The sequence below is a fragment of the Panthera pardus genome, unplaced genomic scaffold (assembly GCF_024362965.1).
Source record: "Panthera pardus isolate Hobbes unplaced genomic scaffold, ASM2436296v1 HiC_scaffold_26, whole genome shotgun sequence".
Lineage (NCBI taxonomy): Eukaryota > Metazoa > Chordata > Mammalia > Carnivora > Felidae > Panthera > Panthera pardus.
Window position 1 is genome coordinate 1567446 of NW_026526832.1, and position 25335 is coordinate 1592780.

Here is a 25335-nt window from a genome sequence, read left to right on the forward strand (position 1 = left end):
TGGATTCTGTCTCCCTCTCTCTCTGCCCCTTCCCTGCTCATGCTCTGTCTCTCTCTCCCTCAAAAATAAATATTAAAAAAAGATAAAAAAAAAAAAAAAAAAAGCAAAATTCAGAGTGAATAAAAGTGTCAGGGCCTACCTCAGAAATGATCATAGTAACTAAAGGAGTGCTCTTTTTTCCCTGACATCACTTATCCTTTCAGCAACATTTTCGTTTTTAAGTGTTTACCATTACACAGCAGTTTGCATTCAGTGTTCCAAAACAAGAGCACTCTCAGAGGGTGGTGACACAAGGGCTTGAATATACTGCCTAGCTTTTGTTGTACACGCAAAAGGAAGGGAAGACTTTCCTTTTTGTAGGAAATTAAAATGTTGAAAAATCCTAAGAAAAGACATGTTAGGATTCCCTTTTTGAATCACAGGAAGAATTCCCTCAGAATTCTTTTTTTGAAAAGTTATTTACAGGCTTTTAAAATAAAGTGAATTATGCTGTACCTCCCAGAAATCTGTCAAACTGTATTAAGCAAGGCCTACCCACAGCTGTTATTTAATGACCAGGTTCAGGTATGGTAATTGTCAAGTTCATGATTCTTGCTTAGTCTCTAATGCATCAATGACAATGTACCCTGAAGCCAGCTCCAAACCTATAAATTCAGGAGAGATTACAGTGACCACAACATGGAAAAAATAAAGGCTGGATAAATGAGCCCAAAGACTTATTTCTATTTCTTTAGGTTGGTACAGCACCTTCATTCTTCCAAAGGGCAATAAGATGTTCTCGGGCGCTGGTCGGTGTCAGGTACCCTCGTTTTCCCATCTGAGCATCCTCAATTCCTGGAGCCAGGAGGGGAAATCAAAGCACAATAAATCAATAACAGGCACTCCTTCTATAATGGGATTTATCAATGCTTTTTCCCCACCCTGCCAAGCCTGCAATTTGACCACAGAAATCAATCAAGCTGAGCTTACTCTCAGCTCTGGATATTTTCCCCCTTAACCTAATTTCTAAAGTAATAGAAAAAATGTAATATTGCATAAAAACAATAAAGGAAAAGAAAAATAAACCACATACCACTCCATCACATTATCACTACTATATATTTTTTCCAGTCCTTTGGTTTACATAGTGTCTAAGGTAACTATAATCTTAAGTGTGAACTTACTCTCTACCCTGCTTTGCTCAGTTACTGCCATCTTGTGAGCATTTCTGCATGTTGTCACATATTGCTTTTAATGACTGCATGATATTCCACTGAAAGGATGCTTCCGAATGACCCAACCATACTCTTACAGTTAGACATCTGAGTTGATCCCAGTTTTGTACTATTGTAAGTTATACTATGCTAAAGAACTTTATGCACATGGCTTTACCAGAAAGATTCACAGAAGTAAAATTAGAGATAAGTTAGTATCATCATTTTTATGGGTAAAAGTATATTCAATTCCTTCCTACGAATATGTAGGTACATGGAGTAGATTGATTTGGGTTTCTCAGATTACACAAGAGTAGCCTGGGATACTGTCTATCAGCTAGACTCAGAGTAAGTCAGAAAATCAAACATGAGGCAGCCATTCAGGAACTAGGGCTCTAGGCACTTAGATAATTAACAGAGAAAAGCAACGTGACCCTTTAGTTTCAAAACTATCAACCTCTTCTGGGATACAATGACCGAAATTAGGCATTATTCAATTTTCCCTCTTTATGTACTTATCAGCACAGACACTGTGTCTTGTCTGTGTTCCTAGCATCTGACACAATTATCTAGCATACAGCAGATACTAAATAGTCACTGGCTCAAATATACATATTCGAAACATCCTACAATAATCTATACTTATAAACCCCACTCTTTTGCCTTTTCTACACTTTTAAGATCCAGCTTCATTCCACCTCCAATTCCCCAATTAAGTTTATGATCTGCAGAGGATATGTCATCGCAAGTTTTTAGAGCAATATGAAACTTGGATAACAATTAGTAGACGCAGCATAATTTAACTAGTCTCTCTTAATAGGCATTTAAGCCATTTCCTATTTTAAACTATTTAATACTGTGGGTATGTCTAATTCTTAAAAGAAAGTCGTGAAAGTGGAACTGCTAGGTCGAGGAGTCCACACATTTAAAATTTTCATTCCTATAACAGCAAAACATTTCAATCAATTAATGCAACTGAAGGGAAGTGTGGGTGTGCAATGAAGAGAGCTTTTGACCTTCAGGGGTAACCACAGCATTAGAAAGCTATGTATATTCAGTGGGAAAACACAGATTCCATTAAGCTAAACAATTTGTGGGCATTTCTGAAAATGACTATCTGAACTTCCTCTCCTACTAAACAGGTTTGAAGGGCTGAGGAAGATCAGTTGAACTTGGCAGTACTCCCCAGCTCCTGTCCCAGTAGCTACCAGTACATGACACACTCCACTGCAGTTTCATTGCTGGGAAGGCTGACTAGAACTAGGGTTGCTCGTTCAGAGGATCTTAGAGTCAGAAGAAATCTGTGGGATCTTATCTCCTCACATGGGCTGGACCATCCTAACATGACACTTGTACAAAATGATTTCTGCCTGGATGGGGTTTCAGAACATCCCTACCATGGGTTTCCCTCAGCTGTAAGGGCTGCTATGTGACAAAGGGGTTGGAAGGTCAAGTAACTCGGGGAAGACTGGATCATGGTGGAATGTCTTGGCTGTAAGGATTCTCATTTTAAAATGCTAATGTGCATCGTGGGGCTTGAGGAGCATTCAGGAGCATAAGCAGAATTTTACAAGCTTATGGTGCTCCTCATGGGATCACTACTACATAGCAACCATAGAGGCACAGGTCTCACAGGATGGTTCCCTTTGGCCAGGAACCCTTGTTCGGAATGCTCACCTGCTTCCGTATCACCTGCTCCCTGGAAGTTACTGACCTGTGTCACCTGCAGCCTTCTCTGAGAGCAGAGGGTACGTGGTCTCCACCTTGGCACTGTGCTCAGCCATAGGCATGGTCTTTGGCATGAGGCTGTGTGCCCAACAAGTAAATGTTTGCTACGTACTGAAATCCCAATCCTGGAACCACTGAAAACTACAGTCAACTTGTTTCTAATGCATAGAATTTTAGGAGGCACCACCATATTCTCATAGCCGCAGTGAAAGATTACTTCAGAAGAATGCATTTGGTAACGGCAGTGGAAGGCTCCTTAACTGCTAGACATTTGCTCCCAAGAAACAGTTATCTTCTGGAATGCCGACTATTTTCATTTTTAATCTATGAACATTTTCTAACGCGTCCTAAGGGCTAGAACAGCAATTCCCAAACTTAAAAATGGTTTCAAGGGCTGTTTATAGAAAAGATAGGAAAATCCACCTTTGTGGTTAACTGTTAACCATTAAACAAAATTAAACAGGCTTTCTAAATGCAGTGTGGTACCTTGGATTTGATCCTGGAACATAAAAAGGACGTTACTGGAAAAACTGGAGACATGCAAATTAAGTCTGTAGTTCAGTTAATAGTAGTGTACCAATGTTAATTTCTTGGTTTGGACAAGTATACCCTGGTGATCTGAGATGTTACATTAGGGCACACTGAATAAAGAGTACACAGGAGGGGCACCTAGGTGGCTCAGTCGGCTGGGCAGACGACTTCGGCTCAGGTCATGATCTCACAGCTCGTGAGTTCGAGCCCTATATTGGGCTCTGTGCTGATAGGTCAGAGCCTGGATCCTGCTTCAGATTCTGTGTTTCCGTCTCTCTGCCCCTCCCCCGCTCACACTCTGTCTCTCTCTCAAAAATAAATAAACATTAAAAAAAATTTTTTTTTTAAAAAAGAGTACACAGGAACTCTCTATACTATCTTTGCAACTCTTCCTTAAGCCTAAAATTAGCCTAAAATAAAAGGACACAGATAAAAACCTGTGTCCTCTCAAGTCTCATGTGTTAAAATCCTAATTGCTCCCATATGATGGTATTGGAGATGGAGCTTTTGGGAGGTGATTAGGTCATGAAAGCAGAATTCTCATGATTGGGATTGGTGCCATTTTTTTTTTTTTTAGAGAGAGAGAGGGCGTAAGTGAGGGCAGAGAGAGAGCGAGAATCCCACAAGGGAGGTGGGGAGAGACAGAGAGAGAGAGAGAGAGAGAGAGAAGTGGGGCTCACCTGGGGCTTGTCCTCACCCAAAGCAGGGCCTGAGCTCACCCCATGTGGGACTTGAACTCATGACCTGAGTTGAAGTCAGATGCTTAACGACAGCCACCCAGGCGCCTGGGATTGGTGACCTTATGAAAAGACCCCAGAAAGCTCCCTTGGCCCTTTCTGCCATGTAAGGCTACAGAGAGAAGGCAGCTGTCAATGAGGAAACAGGCCCTCACCAGTCACCAAATTTGCCAGCACCAAAATCTTGGACTTCCTAGCCTCAAAACCCGTGAAAAATAAACGTTTATTGTTTATACGCCACCCAGTCTATGATATTTTTGTTATGGCAGCCAAATGGACAAGATAGTTATTTACTCCAAGCCTTGCCAGAGAGTCCTCAATGTAAAAGATTATGCATCTCTAAGAACAGAACTTATTCCCCTGCCTATTCCATGTTCTTGAGCTCTGGAATAAGGTTTAGTAACAATATACTATGGACTTTCGCTCATGAAATCTCAACTGTGGGCAAGAAGTTTTGTTACTGCCATGTATAGAGTTGAAAACAAAGCTCCAGGAAGTGACCTTCTCTAAGCCACTCAGCATAAATAGCAGAGTATCAGTCACAGGTTATGCTTTTTCCATCCAGGCACACTGATTGCATCACAAAAATGGCAGTTAACATCTATAAAGCACAAACTATAGGACTACAGGGGGCAAGCACTGGTCTTGGTTCTTAAAATGGAAGATCTTATCTAATCTTCACCACCTCAAAAGATAAAACAAAAAACACATTTAAACAATCCTGTGGCTACAAAAAACCCCAGAAGACATACAGATACCACAGATACATAAAAGATGCTTAACATCACTCATCAGGGAAATGCAAATTGAAAGCACAAATGAGGTATCACCTCACATCTGTCAGAATAGCTAAAAAAGACAAGAAATAACAAGTATTGGCAAGGATGTAGAGAAAAAAGAACCCTTGTACACTGGTGGTGGAAATGTAAATTGTTATAATCACTGTGGTAAAGAGCATGGAGGTTCCTTTAAAAATTAAAAATAAAAATATCAGGCTCTTCGGTGGTTCAGTTGGTTGACTTTTGATTTCGGCTCAGGTCACGACTGCACGGTTGTGAGATTGAGCCCCGTGTCAGGCTCTGTGCTGAGCGTGGAGCTTGCTTAAGACTCTCTCCCTGCCTCTTCCTCTGTCCCTCCCTTGCTTGCAAGCAGGCAGACTTGTGTGCACTCTCTCCCTCTCTCAAAAAATAAAAAATAAAAACAAAAATACCATGTGACTCAGTAATTCCACTATCAGGTATTTAACCAAAAAAAAGAAAAGAAAATTTGAAAAGATGTATTCACCCCCATGTTTACTACATCATTTACAATAGCCAAGATACAACAGTAACCGAAGTATCCATCTATACATGAATGGATAAGGAAGATGGGATGAAGACATATACAATGGAATATCATGCAGCCATAAAAAGGACGAGATCGAACCATTTGCAACAACATGAACAGACCGAGAGGGTATTAGGCTAAGTGAAATAAGTCAGATTGAGGAAGGTAAATACCATATGTTTCTACTTATAGGTGGCATCTAGACAAAAATGAATAAACAGGAAGTACCAGAACTGTAAATATGGAGAACTGATGGTTGCCAAAAGGGAGGGGCGGGTTGAGCAAAATAGGTGAAGAGGATACAGGTTTCCAATTACGGAATGAGTTTAGTCACAGTAATAAAAGGGAAAGCACACATAGGGAATACAGCCAATGATACTGTAACAGCGTTGTATAGGGACAGACGGTAGCTATACTTGCCATGAACATGGCATAATGTATAAATTTATCAAAGCACTAGTTAACATTTGAAAGTAATGCAACATTGCGTCAACTATGCTCAAGTAAGATTTTTCTATATAAACAACGTTAACAGTAGAAGTACTAGTCTCTCAAATGTTTTCCCAAGTACCCCAATGGCAGATCAGAGCTGAATAGGAGACACTCTACTCCAAGAATCTGAGTACACAGCCAGAAGCAGCCTGTAGGAGGCATTAATGTTCTGTGAATGCTCAGTTTTCCTGTAAAACTCACCTACATTTTTTACACTTTACTTCAAAATAAATCCACACTTCTTTGACAATAAAATGATTCTAAATATCTGCCAAGTGGATTCCTTCTTCCTCAAAAATCTTCCAGAAAAATGACTGCCCAAGGCAAGACAACCTCATTCAGCCCATGGGGCACTGGCTCATAATGTAGGTCAGCCTGTCAGTTCTGCATGAGAGGCGAGGGATGAGCACTAACCAGGGTCCCCTCCAACCATTAAGAGGCCTGGACAGCACCTCTGCTGGCCCGCCACAAACACGCAGGTGAGAAACACGTGGTAACGAGCAGGTATTCCCAAAGTTTGAGACACACCTGATGGCCACATGTGAAACGTGTCCAAGGACCTCCCAGGGCCCAGCCTGCTTACCCAGGGGCTCTGTGTCCTTCTGGTCAGCTTTCCTGTGCACCATGGCTGGATATGTGATGGTCAGTTTGCTGTTGTGCTCCTTTCGGACAACTGACCGTCCAGTCCTATGTATGAGAACGGTTGTGATTGAGGAGAGAAAAACCTCAACAAGACACTGAGTAACAGCTGTGAGTGACTGGCCAGAGGCTTCTGGGGAAAGGGAGAGACAAGAGCCCAGTACTCACTTGCAGTGGGGACATCGCTTAGCACTCATGTGTGCCTTCCAGAAGGAAGCAATGAGTTTGCTCCTGCTCTCACAAACATTTTTCACCTGTTGAGAAAGGGCAAAAAACGTTGCAGTACGATTTCATTTTACTACATTCATTCATTCATTCATTTACTAGATTCATTTTACTATTTCATTTCACTACAGCACATACTCATTTTATGATTCTTACCTTTTTTTAAAAAAGGAGTAAGCTACCCTCTTAAACATTTTCCACAGAACCCTAATATAGCCAAACTCTACCAATTACTGAGTGGCTTCTTTAAGGCTTAAATGTCCTCATCCATACGTGGGATTAAGACTGACTACCTCACCAAGCTGTTACTAAGAGATCATGAAGAGGGGGGGAGGAGCCGTGGAATACAGTAAGTCCTCAATAAATGCCAGTTAATTTAAAACAAACCTCTCTGCATGCAGCTAGTATACCACCCCTGCTGCCTCCCTCAGATGGACATCAGGGCCCTAAGAAAGGCACATCCACAGTTAAGCTACATAAAGGGGACTGAGCCTGGCTGCAAATGAAACTTTTTCCTGGGAACTTCTGTAACTTCGCTAGGATTCTGCCCCAGACCAATTATTCAGAATCTCAGGTGTGAAATTTGGGCATAAGGTGAGCTAGATTCTAAGATTAGTACTTCAAAGATTAGTACAGGTTGATTACCTATGCCATTCGTTCAACTGTTGAACAAATTAATACTTACCCAGGTCCTGTAGGGGCAGGGGGTGGGTGAGGAGGTAGCAACAGTTTAGTGTTTGAGAGAGAGAAAGAAGAACACAGACACCACTCTCAAAATGAGACAGTATTTCACAACCTTGCTGGACATTGTACCTAAATCACCTAATTTCATCTAATCCTCTCATTACTCCTGCAGGCAGGCATTAAACAAGAGTACACAGAGGCTCAGGGACAGCAATGTAACTTACAATGTCACAGGCCTCTAAGAGGCAGAGCTGGGATTCAAATCCAGGTCTGCTCTGAGAAGCAAAAAGTATATACAAATTACAGCGCAGAGGGAACTATGATAATTATACCAAAGACCAAGTGTTATAGGAAAAGAGAGAGATAGGTAACTCACATGTGCACCATGGGATCCCAACAGATTGTTCTGTACAATATGGGTTGTATATTGTTCTAACTCTTCTTGAATTTCGAAGGCAGTAGGATCAGCGTTTTCTTCTAGAAACTGAAAAACAAAGCGGAAAACCATACTATTGAAATAAGCAAGCGTCTGATTGCAGCATCATGGGGCCAGCCTCTCCCAGGGTGGGAGAGTTTAGCTGAAGAGAAGGGAAGGAAATTTCACACCGTGTTGTATTTACAAAACAGTAAGGCAACACTGCTGTTAAAATAAGTAAATAATAAAAAAATCAAAGAATATCCGGCTCTGAGAACGTAGGCTAGGTTATTCAGACAAACCGAAAACTGAAAAGAACCAAGATAGGACACGATACTCCAAAAAAATTTAAAGCTCTGAAAACCTGAGAGGACAATGAGGAACCTGCCAGACTGAAGCAAAGCCAGGAATCTAACAGGTCGCACAGCACAGGGCCATGTTTGCTCTGGTGCAGGGCTGCGGCACTGCCCAGCTCCAGGGTGGCCCTCAGTGCAGTTGTGTCCCCCTGTGGAAGACAATGACACACTTCTGTGATGCTCCCTGGAGCTGTACAACACGGCAGTCCTAACCTTGGGAACATTTTCCAACTCACTCATTTTGAACTTCTTATTCTGAAGGCCTCAAAGGATGAAGAGGACAGAAATCAAAGCCTGGAGTTAGTTCAAGGACAGAATTCCACCACACAAACACAGGAAGCTGGGAACCCAAAGGGTTACACCCTTAGGAACCAGACTGGGCCTGATATAATACTGCAGCCTGGATTCCAAATGTCTGGGCAGCCTAGGGAGCCTTCAGCTTTGAGGCCTATGATGGTCCCAGGCCACTGTGCACATGGCAGAAGCAATAGGCATCCTCTCTGGAGAAAGGCAGTCCTAGCCTAGGCTTCAAATTATTCCCACCAATAATTTTCTAATTACTAAAAAAAAAAGAAAAGAAAAAAAAGACGAAGAAAAAGAAAAACCTTTCAAAAACAAGCACACAAGGACAGAGGAAAGAGATGAGGTTTCTGGGGACTTGGACAGTAACTTGACAATGAAGGTGACTATATGGGTGATGGTACTTTGTAACTATTTGTTAGACTGTGTGATTAATGCATTTCTGTGTGTATAGTTTACTAAAGAAAAAATTTTTAGTAATCATCATGAATAATTTTATGCCAACAGATCTGAAATTTTCGATGAAATGGACAAATATCTAGAAAAAATAGCACTCTGAGTAAAGTTTTAGGAAAATCCTCTCTCTAGGACATATGTGACTTTGGATTAACTTTTTTGGCTTTGTTCCCTGGAAGTCATGTGTGCTTACGTGTACACATGTATGCGTTATGTACTGAATCAAATCAAACTTCCAATTCCAGTCCAATACCACAGGATTAATTCTGGGCTTTTTCTCTTTCATGTATCTGTAACTCCCTTCTCTAATAGTATGAAGTCTGGCCTACCTTATCCTTAAAATATGTACTTACTGGATCAATCTCCCTCCCTGTATGTAAACCCTCCCAACAAGGCTGCCACCCCTCCCATGTATGGCTCTCACTTGACTTGGGGTTGCACCCCGCACCCCACTCTAAGCCCCCCTCCTTGTGGAACCCTCCTCATCCTATGTAGGTGCTCACATCCCTCACTGGGCCATCCAGGATGGGTACCTTCTGACTTGACTTGCACACTTGCATACTATGCTGAGCTTTTATCCTTAAATAGACATCTTCCTCACCCTATGTGACCTCTGATATTCCATGTCGGGCTGCCCACACATGCAGGTATGTTCTCCCCTTGAATGCCTGTCTCATCAAGCTTGGGCTCTGACATAAGGCCACAGCTCTGTGTAGAAGCTCTGCCCACCTAACGTCTTTAAGACTGAATTATTCAGGAAAGGGAAGTGGAAAGGAAAGGTAAAAGGTTTCCCTTGTGACAAGAAACAAGACAAGGATGGCTGCTATCCCTTCAACACAGCAGTGTGGCTCCTAGCCACCAAAATAAAGAAAAAGAAATAGAACATGTAAGGACTAGAAAGAAACAAAACTGCCAAGATTCCCAGATGATAGGCTTATGTTGAAAACCAACAAGAATTTATAGGTAAATCATTAAGAATGATACACTTCTGCCAGGTGGTTTCATAAAAAAAAAAAAAAAAATCAGTAATATTTTGATCTAGAGACAGAAAATGAATTTTACATAAGATACTTATAATAGCATCAGAAAATCTGAAGGATGTTTTTCTAATGAAGAGAAAAATGTCTCTGTGATAGATTTGGTGGTCCCCCTGTTATCCAAGTAATCAAACTCAGCATTACCAATAATAAAACAACCTGACAGTATGTGCCTCCTGAAATGACACGAAGCATCCCCATATGGTATAGGTTGTATTCTCACCAAAATGTGAATCTAGTAAGGAAAAAGTCAGACAAATCCAGAGAGTAAGAAATCCTACAAGACAATGGGTCTGAAGTCTTCAAAAAAAGTCAATACCATGAAAAACAATTTTCCACATTAAAACATCCTACATTAAAACAGACCAAAGAAACATAATAATCCAAAGCAATGCATAAGCCTCCACTGGCTCCAAGGTCCAGAAATGAAACTCACTGATGGCTAAAGTGGTATTAAGATGTTGTTTTCATGAACATTTCATCAATTTCTCTCACGGCTTCATGTTTTCACGCTGAGCTGTTGGTATCTAGTGAGAAGACGTAAAGATCAAACGTTCTGGTGACTTATGATGACGAATCTCAGGGACAACACACAAACAGCTATGCTCTGAACTGCTTCGGCTTGCCTGACTGCCACCACCCCACCTACCCTGTTCAGAATTCTCTCAAGCTCGTAGACTGCTTGTAGGGCCCCGACTTCCAGAACTCGCAGCTGGCAGACTAAGAGGTGAATCACAGCCCGGGGGCAGGTCAGCATGTGACAGTTTAAACAGGAGCCCCGGAGCAGCAGGTAGAGTTTCTGAAGAGAGGGAATAAGAAGAAGCAGAATAATTAGAGACACAGTTCGTCAAGGTAATATTCAACGTACTTAAAGTTTTTGTTAGGTAGCCAGTTTACTCCTTTGAGAATTCCACTTCACCTAATGTACCTGGAAAGGCCTCTGTGGCCCTATGAACTACATAAATATTCCCCTCTATTTCTTGTTTCATGGTTTCATTTTAATTCCTTAAAAGTTGAAATTTAGTTTGGGTCTGAGTTAGAGAGCTACCTTCATATTATTTAACTAAGTACCAAATTCTAATTTCAGTATTTAAATATTTAACTTAAAATATTTAATATTTGCAGGATGCCTTGCTGGCTCAGTATGTAGAGCATGCGACTCTCAATCTTGGGGATGAGAGTTCAAGCCCCATGTTGGGTGTAGAGATTACTTAAAAATAAAATCTTTAAAAAAATAAATAAAATATTTAATAGTTTAGTTAATAGAAGTTTAGTTAAATATTTGGCATTTAACTAAATACTGCATTTAACTAAGACGATTCTCTTTCCTCAATACAAGTAACAGACCAAAAAAAAAAACCACGTATACTGTCATCTGTAGAGTTTGAAACAAATCCTGGAGGCTAGGCTAACTGACATAAAAAAGCTGAAAATACACAAATAGGACTCTAGACAAGAGCTTCATTCTTAACTCACTGTCTGGTCTTCTGGGCTTTGCTCATCTTGCAACCAAGCAAGAGCTTACAAATCCATCAGAAGAGCTCAGGGAGGCCTGGAGAACTCCAAAGTTTTCCTACTGCCAGGGAGATTCTGCCTGGATTTCTGAAGGGCATGAAGCCCCTGAAACAAAGTGTAGGGGATGAATTCAAATGCTTTCTCCTCCTATGTGAACAGAGCCAGGCTATGGCTCTTTTCAACTGGAATCAAACTGAAATTCATTTAGTTAGGGCTACAAGCCAAGTTGAATTTACTGGATTTGGCACCTTAAGGTTTTAAATCTCATGGTAAAAAGCACTTTAACTCTGTGTCTGGAGCTAACCTCTTTAGGCACCTCTTGTGAGGCCAGGAGTGCCACTCACAAATCCCACCAGCAGCTCTGAGACCCACGTGTACAGGGCAGAACGTACATCAAAGAGGAGAGGGTTATACACTGTAAGCGGAAGCTCAATGTGGCCCAGGTGGCCAGGGCAGCTGTTGAAGTCCTGCACACAGGTGGAGCACACCTCTTTGGAATCCGCAGGGCCCAAAGCTAAATCGTACAGGCCGTTCACTGATGGGTTTCCCAGGCTGTCCAGGTAACGAGGGTTCGTAATGGACTTAACGCTTAATTTCCTAAGGAAATAAAAAAGACCAAGGGAAAATGAAGGTTACCCAACTTCTCAAATGTTTTTTTTTTTTTTTTTTTGGCACTTCACAGCTAAATGATGATTCCACATTTATTTCCTCAGACATGCTGACAGCTTCAGAGGGCAGAATCTGTGTATGCCTTGCTCACCACTGTAGCTCAGCACTTAGCACAGAGCCTGCACGCTGCATGTGCTCAATAACTACGTGCTGAATAGGTAAGAGTGGTAAAATATGTAAAAAACAGATTTAGTGCAAATCTTGCACTGAGTACAATGGGGAGTATTTACAGAAAGTAGTTAAGTGCCTACCACATGCTAAATGCTTTACAAGGAGCATTTAGTCTGACTTCACCCCTGTGAGATGAGCATCGCTATATGCATTTTTCAGAGGAGGAAACTGCAGCTCAGAACAGTTAGGTGATTTAATCCAGGTGACACAGCCGGGATGGGGGGGGGGGGGGCACGGAGGAAAGAGGCAGGATATTGACCACAACTAACTCCAAAGCCCACATAGTTCAGTAAAGAGAAGATAACCCCATAATTCCCATATGCAGAAGTAGTAAATTGAAATTAAACACAAATATGCAGACCCTTGAGAAGTATAACCTAAGTTATACTAAAAGTTCACTTAACTCAGCCTAAAAGTTATACTAAGTTCACTAAAAGTTTCATCACCGTATTTTGTGTTTGGTTTAAAGGGGGCTCCCACAGAACTCTTAACTACTTTTACCAAAGTACATTCGTGCCAAGTTTGCTTTACAAATTTTTTTTGACTTTGGAAATAAAGACAGTTATCCAAATCTCACAACCTAAAAAACAAAAAACACTGTTATTATTTAGCATTAAATGAGTATTTTTTAGGTCAATAAAATTCTTTGGAAACATAATTCTTAAGGGCTATAAAATCTTTCATTATGTAGCAATTAATAATTCATTTAACCAAGCTCTATCGTAAGTAGGCTTACAAAACCTATCTGCATAAAGATTTACACAGGATACTTCAAACTTCTAATCATGCCCTAGGAATATAATTATTTCCTCAGTGAACTGGAATCCCTGAATCAAAGGGTACAAAATGTTTGAAACTACTGATATATTCTGCTACCTTGCATTCTAGAAAAGGTGGGTTAATCGTAGATTGCCAGTCTTAACTAGCACTGAATCTTAGCACTTAATCTTTCCAGGAGCACTTGGCTGGCTCAGTCAGCAGACCATGAACTCCTGATCGCAGGGTCCTGAATTCGAGGCCCACATTGGGCGTGGAATCTACTTAAAAAAAAAAAAAAACAAAAAAAACAAAAAAAAACTTTCCAAATTTCAGGTGAAAAAATGCTACTCCACCATACATTAAAGTTTATATATTTACTTTGAGACAGAGAGAGCACGAGCAGGGGATGGGCATAGAGGGAGAGAGAATCCCAAACAGGATCCACACTGTGGAGCCCAACTCAGGGCTTGAACCCATGAACCATGAGATCATGACCTGAGCAGAAACCAAGAGTCAGATGCTTAACCAGCCGAGCCACCCAGGTGCTCCATTTTAATTTTTTATTACAATATTTCTTTTAAACTGCTTTAGTCCTTTACTTTTAATTAAAATCTTAATGGTTTCATTACTGTCACGAGCTCCTTACACATGAGGACCTTAATCTTTTACTATAATGGTGGCAAATATTTTTCTCAGTTTATAATTTGCTTTTTGTCATTTTTCACATTAAAGCTTTTTTTTAAATTAAAAAAAAAATTTTTTTTTGAAAGAGAGAGAGAGACACAGCGTGAGCAGGGGACGGTCAGAGAGAGAGAGGGACACACAGAATTCAAAGAAGACTCCAGGCTCCCAGCTGTCAGCACAAAGCCCAACAGTGGGCCGAACTCAAGAACTGAGAGATCATGACCCAAGCCAAAATTGGAGGCTCAACCAATTGAACCACCCTGGCGCCCCTCACATTAAAGTTTGAAAAATTCTTTAACAGTTTCCTCGAGATATAGCTCACATACTACACAACTCTTAAACTGTACGCTCAGTGGTTTTTAGCTTATCTACAGAGTTGTACAATCATCACCATTAGTCTATTTAGAACATTTTCATCCGTAGTAAAACAAACCCTGTATCCATTAGAAGTCATTCTCCTTGTCACATAAATAAAAGAACCTAAAAACAATAAGGTCCTGCAAATAAAGTTTCGAGGGTGTGGCCAACAAATGCTACCGTGATCAAAATGAGGACTTAAGAGAGTCCCTTGATTCAGCAACTGGGCAGACAATACAGGGGGTCCTAGCAAAGAGAATATGTCACTTAAACTGAGTCTTGAAGGATAATCATTTTGACAAATTGCGTTCTTAACCACGTCAGGGACATTACAGCAACTGTGCAAACGCTAATTACCAAGGAAACTGATGGATGGGAACATTGCAATGTGGGAACCTTCATCCCCCCAGCGCAAACTCTAACCTAGCCCCACCGGGTTCTAAGAGGCAGTCCACGCCAATCCACGACGTTCCCGGAACTACGGGTCCCAAAAGGCCAAGCGCCACACAACCACTGACTCGGAGGATAAACTGGGCGCAAGACCTTTTGGGAACAGTAGTTCATGGCGCCAACCTCAACAAGCAGGCTCTGCATGCTTCCTCCCCACCATCTCCTTACTTGAGCTCGTCGGCCGAATACATCCCGAAGGAAATGCCCTGCAGCCTCCGCCAGGGCATGGTCTTCGAGCCCAACATCCTTCACGTAAGCTGCGAGTTCTGACACCTAGAGAGAGATTCCAATGACCACGGGCAACTTAACTCAGCCTAAAGCCCGCAGCCACCATGTGATTTACATTCCGCTTACGCGCGAGAAAAGCTCGCTGGAATGAGATTTACGTGGACGAGACCACTTTCACGGTAGGGGGGGAAGTAATTTGACGACTTTCGCTCATTTACTCACCCTCTTATTTTGAAAATAGCGAAGAAATAGGTCACTAAAATAATCGTTTTGGAAAATTTCTCCGAGGAAAGCGAGGCATTTTGATCTTTTAACTTCCGTACCAAAGTCTTTCAAACTACGAGCTTTTAACCTATTTCTTGATTCATTTTGTCTTGTTCCGTCTCAGCCAATAGCCGAGCTATTCCCCGCCCCCGCCATGGGGTGATCCTGAAGGTCACGCTTTCCCAGAATGCTACGCGAAAAAAGAATCTAAAGATGGCGGCGGTAGCGTCGGGTCTCTATGTCGGTGTCCGCTGCAGGCTTTGCCTGACGCTGACGGGCCAGTGGACGGGTCTGTGTGGAAAGGCCCCCAGCAGGTAAGAGACCCTTGGGAAACCCAATAGAAAGACCCTCCCCCCTCCCCAGCCAACCTCGTCCTGTGTATCAGCTTTTCCCTAAGAGCTGTGGAGCTAGGGACGATGGAGTGGGTTGCGCATGCGCGGTTTCGCGGCCATGTGCTTAACTAGGTGCGCGTAGCTGGAGTCCTGGAAAAGGGCCCCAGAGTACTTTGGTACGATGTTACTTCTTGGTTGGTTGGCTTACCCTGTTGTCGTGGAGCTTACGTTTGAATGTGCTATAGCAACCCCTCCCAAGTTTTAAAAATAGGAAATTATGCGTCCTTCTTTATTTTCACCAAATAGGGGAACTCTGAAGATTTTTCCCAAATTAAAGCAGTTTATGAGGGCCACTGTGTGCTGGATGTTGTGGGGATGATTGGCCTAAGAAATTATCCAGGTCTTCAAAAACGCGGGGAAATCTAAAAGATTTGAGCACAGCCTTTGGGTTGCTGTGATTGTTACACCTTGGAATACGTATTTAATACTTTTCACTAAATACAAGTAGTGGTGTAGTGGAAATACAGTAACTTGTAATGGAAAGTTGGGAAAAGCCCAATTTTGGATTCAATGTTTGCCATTTCTTGAGTGGGATAATAGACAAGTTTTTTGTAGAGTGGACCTCGTAATAACTGAAAAACGGTGAGAGATAAGTGAGATGTGTAACTTATAGTGTACGTTTTATATGCGATACCTTCACTCAACTCTGCTCAAAAAAGAGAAGACACCCCACCTGATACTGTGGAAGCCTTCGTACTCAATCGCAGTCCTTTTCTTCATAGTGCCACTGTTGACATTTTTCTACTCATTTCCTTTGCCTGACAGCAGCATCTCTCCCTCTGTATTCACCCACAAGACAACAGTGGTCTTAGATCCTAATTTCATGAAAAAGCAATTGCCAACTCTCTCTGAGAGTTGATCCCTTTGAAGTTGATCCCCAGCAGAGAAGTATTGTTTTCGAATGATGCCTGAGACCAGATTCCAGTAGAGGAAGTAGCTTTGTTTTTAATCACATTTTGTCAATTTTGTGAATGGTACCAATCCAATGTAGGAAGGGAATACACAATAATAGCGCCCATTACTGTGTGATATTTGACTATTTCTTACTGTGATCAGAACTTTTTCTTTTTCGTTTTTATTTTATTTTTGAGACAGGGAGAGACAGAGCATGAACGGGGGAGGGTCAGAGAGAGGGAGACACAGAATCTGAAACAGGCTCCAGGCTCTGAGCTGTCAGCACAGAGCCCGACGCGGGGCTCAAACTCACGGACCGCGAGATCATGACCTGAGCCGAAGTCGGCCACTCAACCGACTGAGCCACCCAGGCGCCCCCAGAACATTTTAAAACTCATGGGTCATGGGTCAGTAATTCTAAATTTTGTGTAAAAAATAATAGCAGTTTCAAGTTTAATTTAGGACATACATATTTGGCAAATTCTTGATTGTTGGATGAAGTAGGATGAAAGGCTATGGTGATCTTAGTTTAATAGTTTATCATAACTGCTTCAAGTGGGATAGTCTTATTATTAGGGTGTTATTCGTATAAAATCAGGGACTCGTTAAATTGTTCCTCTTAACCTCAGTGTTTCAGATTCCCAAAGTTGAAAGTCCCTTATATTTCAGGGGTGCCTGGGTGGCTAAGTTGGTTAAGCGTTCAACCCTTGATTTTGGCTCAGGTCATGATCTCACAGTTCGTGGCATCCAGCCCCACATCAGACTCTGTGCTATTAGCACAGAGCCTCCTTGGGATTCTCTCTCTGCCTCTCCCCAGCTTGAGCATGTGCTCTCGCTTGCTCTTTCTCTCAAAATAAAATAAATGTTTTTTTAAAAAGTCCCTTATATTTCACATTTGCTGCTTCAGTTCAGGTGTTACTGAGATTTTTTTTTCCTGATTCTATTTAATAAGATTGCCTGATTTAAAACTGTTGACCATTATTGTATCCATATGTCTATTTTGTAATGGTTTTGAACATGTTCTTCAGGCCGTGTCTTCTCAGTGTGCATTGACATGAATTATCCAGTCATTTTGACCCATGACAATTGGAAAATTTGGGTTCAAAATGCACATTGGTGGAGGGAGGTGGGAACTTCATTAATGAGTACCAGTTACAGGGCTTTTATTTTTTGCAGATTTTATTCTGGAAGTGCAACCCTCCCAAAGATTGAAGGAGCTAATGTAACAGGTATACAAAAATATATTGAAATAATTTCATTTGCGTGTTAAATCATTGCACTAATTTGTAGTAGTAGTAGTATTGGGAAATTGATATATTTTGTTTTATTTTTCAAATTAAGGGATCGAAGAAGTGGTCATTCCAAAAAAGAAAACTTGGTGAGTATTCAGTCAGTGTTCATTCAGCAAGGAGTTGAGTGCAAAACATTTGAAGGTAAGGAGCCAATGACAAAGAGTAGAGAGAGCATTTTGGGGGACAGAACAGCTGATGGGAGGAAAACTTGGGAGTTGGAAAGAACTTAAAGAGGAAGATGGAGGGTAGTGAATGAATGGGGCGTGAAATTTAAATAGGGTTAAAAGACCTGAACTAAGTTGGGTTAATAGTTACATAATAGTTAATTATGAGCATCGTTATTAGAATAATTTCTTTCCTTTTTTTTTTTTCTCTTTTACGAAAGTTTTACATGTTTGGGAGACTGGACAGAAGTATTATTCTTGCGGTCTTTAAGGAAGGAAAATAAAATAGTGTGGACTGCAGAATTTAGCTTTTCTTTTTTTACCTCACTAGAAATATCCTTGATCTCAGGCTCGTAAGTTCGAGCTCCACATTGGGTGTAGAGATTTCTTAAAAATAAAATCTTATAAAAAAACAAAAAACAAGTACCAGACTCACAGTGGAGTAAGAGGGAGTCACAAGTTGATATCGTAATCTATAATGTTTTAATTTATTTTTTAGGGATAATGTATTCATTAAGGTTGCTTATTTATTTATTTATTTATTTTTATTATTTTTTTTTAATGTTTATTTATTTTTGAGACAGAGAGAGACAGAGCATGAATGGGGGAGGGGCAGAGAGAGAGGGAGACACAGGATCAGAAGCAGGCTCCAGGCTCTGAGCCATCAGCCTAGAGCCCGTCGCGGGGCCCAAACTCACGAACTGTGAGATCGTGACCTGAGCTGAAGTCGGACGCTCAACTGACTGAGCCACCCAGGCGCCCCAAGTTTGCTTTTTTAAATAACCCTTTTTTGAAAAGAGAACTAATGAGTAATCTGAATGTCTTTTTTTTTTTTTTTTTTTTTTTTTTTTAACTGTTGTTCAGTATGCTATGACGATGTATTCACTTGGTAAACCATATAGTCTAATGGAAGCTTTAGTTAGGGAATGCTAAGACATGAGAGAATGTCTTTGTCTCCATGAGATTACATAAATGTGATGTTAAAAAATGGTTAGAAACCCAGTGATATCATATATGTCAAGGAATTATTCAGTCTTGATGTAATATAAAATTTCCTGTATGTTGTTTTATAGCTAACTTGTAATAAATGTTATGTTAAACTTTGTTTTGAAAGGTAACTTTTGGTTTACTAAATTTACTCTTCCTTTTTGGAAATAAAACATATAAAATGTAACAGGAGTAAAAATAAATTTGAAATTAAATTATCTAGGTTTGTCTATTCCACTGAAATCTCTTCCAGTAGTTAGGGTCTCTACCCATAGAACAGCAGACAGCTGGCCTGAAATTTTTATAAAGGCTGTATAGTTGAGAGTTTCTAAATCAGAAGAGTACATCAGAAACATCTGGGAATTCAGCAAGACTGCATGTGATAGTTCGCCATGGAACTTGGAGAATTTGGTTTAGGAAGTCCAGAGTATAGTTTGTGATTTATTCTCGTATATACTTGAGTTAAGAGCCACCAATTGAGATAAAAGAGGCAAGAGTAGCCCAGAAAACTGCAATAAGAATGCATAGGAAAATGGGGCTCCTGGCTCACTCAGTCAGTAGAGCATTTGACCCTATCTTGGGATTGTGAGTTTGAGCCCCACATTGGGTGTAGAGATTACTTTAAAATCTTTAAAAACACACACAGACAGGGGCACCTGGGTGGCTCATTCGGTTGAGCGTCCGACTTTGGCTCAGGTCATGATCTCACGGTCCGTGAGTTCGAGCCCCGCGTCGGGCTCTGTGCCAACGGCTCAGAGCCTGGAGCCTGTTTCAGATTCTGTGTCTCCCTCTCTCTCACCCTCCCCCGTTCATGCTCTGTCTCTCTCTGTCCCAAAAATAAATAAACTTTAAAAAAAACACACACACACATACATAGGAGAACGGATAGCAGGAGGCACGGTTCAGGATAGATATAATTTTGAGCCACACATTGGGTGTAGAGATAACTTAAAAATAAAATCCAAAAAAAAAGAAAGAAAGAAAGAAAATGGATAGGAGGCAAGGTTCACGATAGATATAGAGAATTTTTTGAGATGAGGGTGGAAATTGCTAGCCCTTGGTGATGGTAGGGGGGACCATGCCAGAGAGGGTAGGCAAAGTACAGTAGGAACATGTACTAATCACCTTTAGACGAAAGAACTAGGCAGTTTTCTTTTTTTTTTTTTTCATGTTTATTTATTTTGAGAGAGAGACGGACTGCGAGTGGGCAGAGAGAGAGGGAGACACAGAATGTGAAGCAGGCTCCAGGCTCTGAGCTGTCAGCACGGAGCTCTACCTGGGGCTCGAACTCATGAACCGTGAGATCATGACCTGAGCCGAAGTCTGACACTTAACCAACTGAGCCACCCAGGCACTCCGGTTTTCTCGTTTTCTAACTTGTTATTCTAATGATCTTAAGAAATAAGAACTGGCTTTAGTTGAGACCTGAACTTTTTTACTGGCCAATCCATTCTGAGAATTGACTCACTTGTTCACTTTGTAGATGTGAAAATCCTGACATGGGTTAACTTGTGATTCTTGTTCTTAGGGATAAAGTGGCTGTTCTTCAAGCACTTGCATCCACAGTGAATAGGGTAAGTAGGAGTTTTAGGTTTTTGTACCCAACTCAGTTAATTATACATTTAGTATTCATACCTCTTCATTATTCATGATTAAACTGTTGTGAATCTTGAAAGTTTATTGGAAATAATCTAATCCACTCCCTTCATGTGACAGGTGTGGAAACTAAAGGTTTGGGATGGTTTTGTTTTGTTTGTTTTTTTGTGTGTTTTTAAGTTTATTTAGAGAGAAAGAGCACGTGTGCGGGAGAGGCAGAGAAAGGAGAGGGAATCCCAAGCAGACTCCATGCTGTCAGTGTAGAGCCTGATGAGGGGCTAAATCCTGTGAACCATGAGATATGACCTGAGCTGAGATTAAGAATTGGACACTTAACTGATTGAGCCACCTAGTCACCCCAAAACTAAAGGTCTTAAAGGGACTGGCTACACATTGGTTAGGAAGTTAAGTACTTGACCTAGTTCCATGTCTTTTATCTCCAAATTCCGTGTTTTTATCTTAGACCAATAATGTTTAAACTGAATCCCCTGAAGAGTTTGCTATAATGCATGGTCCTGGGGGATGGTTTGGGTGGGATACTGTAATGCAAGTGATCTGGCGACCAGCTTTGAGCAGTAGTGTATCTACTATGCTAGAAATAATGCAGGGATTGACCGTGTGCGTCCTGGAGTTTCAGAGCTGAGCAGTTAGCTTTGTGATCTGCACTAAAAAGTTACTTTATCTCTTGATGTTTCCACCTGCATATCTATAAAATGGGGATTAATGATAGCATCAAACCTCAAGGTTTTAGTGAGAAATAAGCTAGTACATGTGACAGGATTTAGAACAGTGCCTAGCACAAAGGAGTACTCAGTAAATGCTAGCTGTTATTAGTGAAATATTTTTCAATAACTTTCTCTTGACAATTCAAGAATAGAGTTTGTAGTCTGATAGATAAACTGAAACCTTGGTAAATGCCTCAGAACATAATCTGTGTACCCAACTTGGGACTCAAATTGCCAACCCTGAGAAACTTTCTGATTGTATTTTTCATTAGCAGGAAACTATACTTTTAATTTCAACTATGGGGACAATGTCTAAAATAATTAATTAACTACCATGATACCTGTGAGGATACTGATCCTCTTTAAGGCCGTTATCACAGACTTCCGGGATTGTTTTCCATTGTAGATGTTAAACTTAAGGAGTATTGGGCTGAATATGCACTAATATATCCTAGCAGTTTCTCAGAAGGGATTCTTAAAATACTGCATCTCCAGGGGTGTCTGAGTGGCTCAGTTGGTTAAGCATCCAACTTAGGCTCAGGTCATGATCTCACAGTTCATGAGTTTAAGCTCCCATTGGGCTCTGTGCTGATAGCTCAGAGCCTGGAGCCTATTTCAGATTCTGTGTCTACCTCTCTCTCTCTTCCCTTCCCTCGCTTGTGCTCTGTGTCTCTCTCTCAAAAATAAACATTAAAAAATTTTTAAAATACTACTGTATCTCCACACTAGCATCATTTATCCCTAAGTAGGCACTTGAAATGTGAACTAGAGAAATGGTCCTTTGAGACTGTTCTCAATTTTGTTTTTTTGGTTTTTTTGTAATTATGTGTATTTTTTTCTTTTTTTTTATTTAATTTTTTAATTTTTTAAATTTACATCCAAACTAGTTAGCATATAGTGGAACAATGATTTCAGGAATAGATTCCTTAGTGCCCCTTACCCATTTAGCCCATTCCCCTTCCCACAACCCTCCAGCAACCCTGTTTGTTCTCCATATCTATGAGTCTCTTCTGTTTTGTCCCCTTCCCTGTTTTTATTTTTGTTTCCCTTATGTTCATCTGTTTTGTCTCTTAAAGTCCTCATATGAGTGAAGTCATGATTTTTGTCTTTCTCTGACTAATTTCACTTAGCATAATATCCTCCCGTTCTATCCACGTAGTTGCAAATGGCAAGATTTCATTCTTTTTGATTGCCGAGTAATACTGCATTGTATATATGTACCACATCTTCTTTATTGATTCATCCCTCGATGGACATTTGGGCTCTTTCCATACTTTGGTTATTGTCAATAGCGCTGCTGTAAACATTGGGGTGCATGTGCCCCTTCAAAACAGCACACCTGTATCCTTTGGGTAAATACCTAGCAGTGCAGTTGCTGGGTTGTAGGGTAGTTATAGTTTTAATTTTTTGAGGAACCTCCATACTGTTCTCCAGAGTGGCTGCACCAGCTTGCATTCCCAACTGTTCTCAGTTTTTTAATGAAAATGGCCTTTAAGTCAAAGAAGTTGTAGAATTATGTGTGCGGCTTTCTGATTTGTCTGCATTTGGGCCCTTGAAGTCCAAGGTATTCATTCAGTAACCACCTGTTCTACCCTTGTGATGCTGACCAGGTGCTGTGCCAGGTGAAGAATAGAGACCCTTTCCTCGCACAGCTCCTAGAGACAGAGAGTGTGAGAGCACAGAACTGTCGCCATGACAGTTGGGATAAGGGACAGTTAAAGGGGATGATAAGGGGATGTTAAAGATGATAAAGGGACAGGTGAGGGGATGTTAAAGAACTAGCGTTGGTTGGATCTGATGATAGGTTAATTGAATGGAAGTAATGGGAGAGGATCTACAGGTTGAACTGCAGCATGGTCAGTACTGTTCACTGAGATAGAGGTGACAGGAGAGGGTGTAGCTTCAGGCAAGTATAGTGTGGGGTTAAATTTGGTTCCAGTCATCTGAACTACAAGGCCAGAGTGCAGTTTTTCACGGATTGTGAAGGACTTGGAAATTGTTGAGGGAGGAAAATTGGGAAGTAAATAGGAAGGATAAGTCTAGTAAAAGTTAGAAGAACTAGAGCGTGTCACCAAAACTAGAGGCCCTAAATAGGAATCTAAGAAGGGTGGTGTGGAGAATCAGAACCAGAGCTAGGCACCAGTTTGAGTATAATCAGGGAGTACATACGTAGTCCGGGGCAGCTAACCTAGAACTGCTACCGCTGGTTTACCCTCACGTGACTGCCTCATGTTAGTAGAGTGGTGTAACCAGATGAAATGAGCGTCTAATGAGTATGAAGCGATATGGGTTTTGAAAGGGGCAGCGGGAAGCTGAGACGCCAAAAAGATCTAGCCTCCGTGCCTTAGCTATGAGCAGCCTTGCCCCGAGAGCTGCAGGGAGGGTCACCCTTGGAGAGGCCAAGTCAGTAAGACAGTACCTCAAGGGCACCGTGAGGAGAGATTCTGGATGTAGGGTTTTCCTGTGGAACAGAGGTCCCAGAAGGCCCAGGAAAGGAGACTCCAGGGGAGAAGAGAGAATAGAGAAAGTACTTTGGAGGCAGTTTTCAGTGAGTGGTACTGAAGAGATTATTTTGCTTCAGGTTCTACCTAGAGCAGTTTAAAGTAGCATACAGAGCTTGGACGGCAGCGCACAGAAGCTGCACCAAGAGGGCGCGGAGGCGTCTTCTGTGTGGAGGGCAGACTCTGTGATGGGCAGTGGCCGTGCTTGGAAGGAAACTGGTGCCTGACTCTGGTGCCCGGACTAGTTAATTCAGAGGACCTGTAGTTTACAACAGCAGTAGTTCTTGGGACCACCCTCAGATCTTAAGGGGTCATGGGGGGCTGGGGGGCTGAGCCATTGTTTGCTTCAAGTTGTATGTAATTATAACCGAGTCTTAGAGAGCTGGGAGTACAGTATAGGTGTTAGTGTTTCTCTCACTGTATACACACAGGTAAACTTCTGCATGTGTTATATATATATAATTAAAACTTGTTTTTTACAGAGTTTGTGGTCATCAAACCTCCAGATCTTTATGAAAGTCTAGCTAAAGAGACTTCTGTGTCTTCACAGGATTCCACAGCTGCCCCTTATGCATTTCAGGATGATCCTTATCTCATACCAACGTCCTCCGTGGAATCTGTGAGTAATTCCATGTAGCTTTTCTAGCATTATGTTTTATCTTGCTTGTTTGGGTTGAAGCACGCGTGTGTAATTTACCTTATTTGTAAAAATTTTTGGAAAGTTAACAGATGCTGATAGGTAATTCAATAGACTTTCTGAATCCCTTACTACTTTTTTAAAAAGTTTTAGAGATGGGCTGTGGAAAGGTTTTGGGTTTTAATAATCAGGGCTCTTTTGCATTGGAACAGTCCACTTGGTTTCAGTGCACTGGTTTTATGTTCCGCAAGCTGTATATAAGATGTGACCTAAAATGTCACACTCAGTAGCAGAGAAATAGTACGTGATTTAACTTGTATTTGGGTTTCTTTGTATTGTTGCATTCTTTTTTCAGGGGGTAGATAATTCTTCCTGAGGGTGTAATTTTGATCTTGAGTCTAAGTTACATGTAAATGCCAATTTCTATCTGATTCTTTTTTTTTTTTTCTTCATAGCGTTCATTTTTATTGGCAAAGAAATCTGGAGAGAATGCAGCAAAGTTTATTATTAATTCACATCCCAAATATTTTCAGAAGGACACAGCTGAACCTCATATACCGGTAAGGAGAGGTAATTGTGATTTTTCAGTTAATACTTATGTAGATATAAGTTAAACCAAGTTTTCATAGCTGCTTTTGAGTAGCCATTTGAATGTCCTCAGTATTCAGGTGAAGTATTTAGTTAGTTAATTATGTTTTTATGTATTTTGAAAGAGAGAGAGGCAGGGGAGGGGCAGAGAGAGAAGTAAAGAACCCTAAGCAGGCTCGACATTGTTAGTGCAGAGCCCGACAGGGAGTTTGAACTCACAAACGGTGAGGTTGTGACCTGAGCCGAAACCAAGAGTTGGACTCAACAGACTGAGACACCCAGGTGCCCCTGGGTGAAGTCTTTTGAGGAGTACAGTTATCTTTGCTCACAATAATCTTTTTTT

General features: G+C 41.1%; 2 protein-coding genes across 3 annotated transcripts in view; one reads left to right on the forward strand and one right to left on the reverse strand.

Moving 5' to 3' along the window:
• Positions 1–15083, reverse strand: part of POLR1A (RNA polymerase I subunit A) — a 74268-nt gene extending 59185 nt beyond the window's left edge. The window contains exons 1-7 of the mRNA XM_019443894.2: positions 14893–15083; positions 12027–12231; positions 10769–10918; positions 7932–8039; positions 6815–6900; positions 6591–6694; positions 748–834 (exon numbers count right to left, since the gene is read on the reverse strand). Of these exons, the coding sequence (XP_019299439.2) occupies positions 748–834; positions 6591–6694; positions 6815–6900; positions 7932–8039; positions 10769–10918; positions 12027–12231; positions 14893–14969 (817 nt within the window). The 5' untranslated portion in view covers positions 14970–15083. The remainder of the gene's footprint in view (positions 1–747; positions 835–6590; positions 6695–6814; positions 6901–7931; positions 8040–10768; positions 10919–12026; positions 12232–14892) is intronic.
• A 312-nt stretch (positions 15084–15395) lies between these two features.
• Positions 15396–25335, forward strand: part of PTCD3 (pentatricopeptide repeat domain 3) — a 28566-nt gene continuing 18626 nt past the window's right edge. For both annotated transcript variants that reach the window (XM_019443912.2, XM_019443916.2), the window contains exons 1-6: positions 15396–15530; positions 17679–17731; positions 17844–17880; positions 20474–20519; positions 24318–24386; positions 24860–24964. In XM_019443912.2, the coding sequence (XP_019299457.2) occupies positions 15430–15530; positions 17679–17731; positions 17844–17880; positions 20474–20519; positions 24318–24386; positions 24860–24964 (411 nt within the window). In that variant the 5' untranslated portion in view covers positions 15396–15429. The remainder of the gene's footprint in view (positions 15531–17678; positions 17732–17843; positions 17881–20473; positions 20520–24317; positions 24387–24859; positions 24965–25335) is intronic.